We start from the raw sequence: 1,862 nt of genomic DNA, 5'->3' as shown, positions 1-1,862 counted from the left end.
AGGTCCAGAACCGAGAGGTCACCCAAATTGTAGGCGTCCTGCGTTACGGAAGCTGTCTTTAGGAGGTCTTCGGTCGAATACCCTAGTGCCTCCATAACAGGACGACCGACAGTAATGTTCAATCCCGAGTCGGTTGTGTCCACTCAAGCGCTCACGTTCTTCAAAGCCAACGGCGCCTCCCCCGTCAAGAGAACTAACTCGGGCAGGAGTACGTGCTTGGAAAGGGATCACAAACCACCGCCAAAACTCTCCTTGACCTGAGGAGTGGGCAAATCCTTCGCCTGAAGGTCAACTTTCGAATGCAGGGCGATAAGGCCGAAAAGACCATTGGAGAGAAGCATCCCGGGATTACTTCCCGAGTCGATTAGCGTTGAGATGGGCTTCTCTAGCGCGACTCGAGGGATCTCGGACCAGCAACATCCGTCAGCTGGCTGCTCTCCCGTCCAACGGAGAGACTTCACGACCTTTGATTTAGTCGGTTTCCTCTCCTTCTTCTCGGTCCATTTGGCCTTCCACTTGTCCTGGATCGCTTTCTTCTCAGCATCTGAGACTTCAACACAGGTGATTTCCGCGACATGCCCAACAACTTGGCGCTTTCTTGATGTCCTGGCAGCCAGGTGTTCCCGATGAAGCGGTGTTCATCAAAGCCTTGACATTCCTTGGTGAAACAGAGCCGGCCCGGGACGATTCGTCTCCCGAAGTCTTTATGATCCCCGTCACCTTGGTGGCCCGCGTGAACTCAAGTTGGGCAACCAGCTTGACCTTGACATACGTCATGAACTTGTGCACTGAGTTGCGAAGGTGTTTCTGGTCCAGATCAAGGTTCTTCTTGATGAATGCCTTGAGCGCGGACGGGCTAAGCCCTTCCACCAGCGCCTTCACAGCCGCCTTGGGAGGTTTGGTATGGAGCGACATCATGTTGTTCCTTTCCAACAAAGACCAGTACAAATAGACCAACTTGTCGTAGCACCCATCGGCGTCCTGTTCTTTGTCATCCATAACGACAGACGACTTGATTTTCGCCTCGAGATCGCCGAATCGGGACCTTGGTAATCGAGAGCGTACTGGAAGTATGCCATCCACTCAGTATTCGTGACCGACGACGCATCCTTCCCAAGGTGCATCATGGCAGCAAACTGCTTCGCCTTCGCGTCAATGCAGGTGCCAATTGGTCGAATGCCGATCCTCGTGCCCAGGGTCAACGCCGATTGAGCACATTCATTGCAGTACGCATGGTACTGCTTGGCAAACTTCGTGCGGTGGTCCACCGAATGTCCATGTAACGAGGAGCTTTCGGTGCAGCGAATCCACTGAGCAGAGGGACAATTTGCTGGTGACCCGAGTAGTCACTCCTTCCCGGATCCACTCCCGTAGTCGATTGGAGCCAACTTTCAGGAGATGCAACACCATGACATCTCCGACACGATTTGCATCGCTCCGGCCACGACTCATCTCAACCTTGAGAGACTGAGCCCATGCCATGCGCTCGCGTTCCATCGCAGCTTCACGCTCCCGATCACGGCGCAATAATTCGGCAACTTGGGATTCCAACTGCCGAGATACTTTGAGGGCCTTTCGGGCCTCATCAGTTGCGATTTGTTCATGAGTGTGGTAATGCTGCAACTGTCATCTGCGCCACCCGCATCGCTTGCTCTTCTCCGGCTTGTCTAGCCGCCTTGAGCTCTTCCTGCAGCGCAAGTCCAGCGCTTTGCATGACTCGTTCTTGACAGACACCCGGGTCAACTCCGCAGCCAGGGCAATAATCTGTTCGTCCCTTCGTGCTCGTTCCAACTCAGCTAGAACAGGAACATCCGCAATCTGCTGATAACGATGGTGCACTTCTTGGGACCGGACCATCGCCG

At 54.2% G+C, this 1,862-nt stretch overlaps 1 protein-coding gene across 1 annotated transcript; it reads right to left on the bottom strand.

The window, feature by feature from the left end:
• Window positions 1–227: 227 nt before the first annotated feature.
• On the bottom strand, window positions 228–999 carry H310_15332 (hypothetical protein; the record flags this gene model as incomplete). The annotated part of the gene is made up of 2 exons (XM_008883317.1): window positions 228–544; window positions 588–999. The coding sequence occupies 2 exons, from the start codon at window positions 997–999 to the stop codon at window positions 228–230; spliced, it is 729 nt and encodes a 242-aa protein (XP_008881539.1).
• Window positions 1,000–1,862: the final 863 nt, after the last annotated feature.

This window comes from Aphanomyces invadans (genome assembly GCF_000520115.1).
Source record: "Aphanomyces invadans strain NJM9701 unplaced genomic scaffold supercont1.357, whole genome shotgun sequence".
Lineage (NCBI taxonomy): Eukaryota > Oomycota > Saprolegniomycetes > Saprolegniales > Verrucalvaceae > Aphanomyces > Aphanomyces invadans.
The sequence above is the reverse complement of the archived record's forward strand: the minus strand, read 5'-3'. Positions and strand labels throughout refer to the sequence as shown.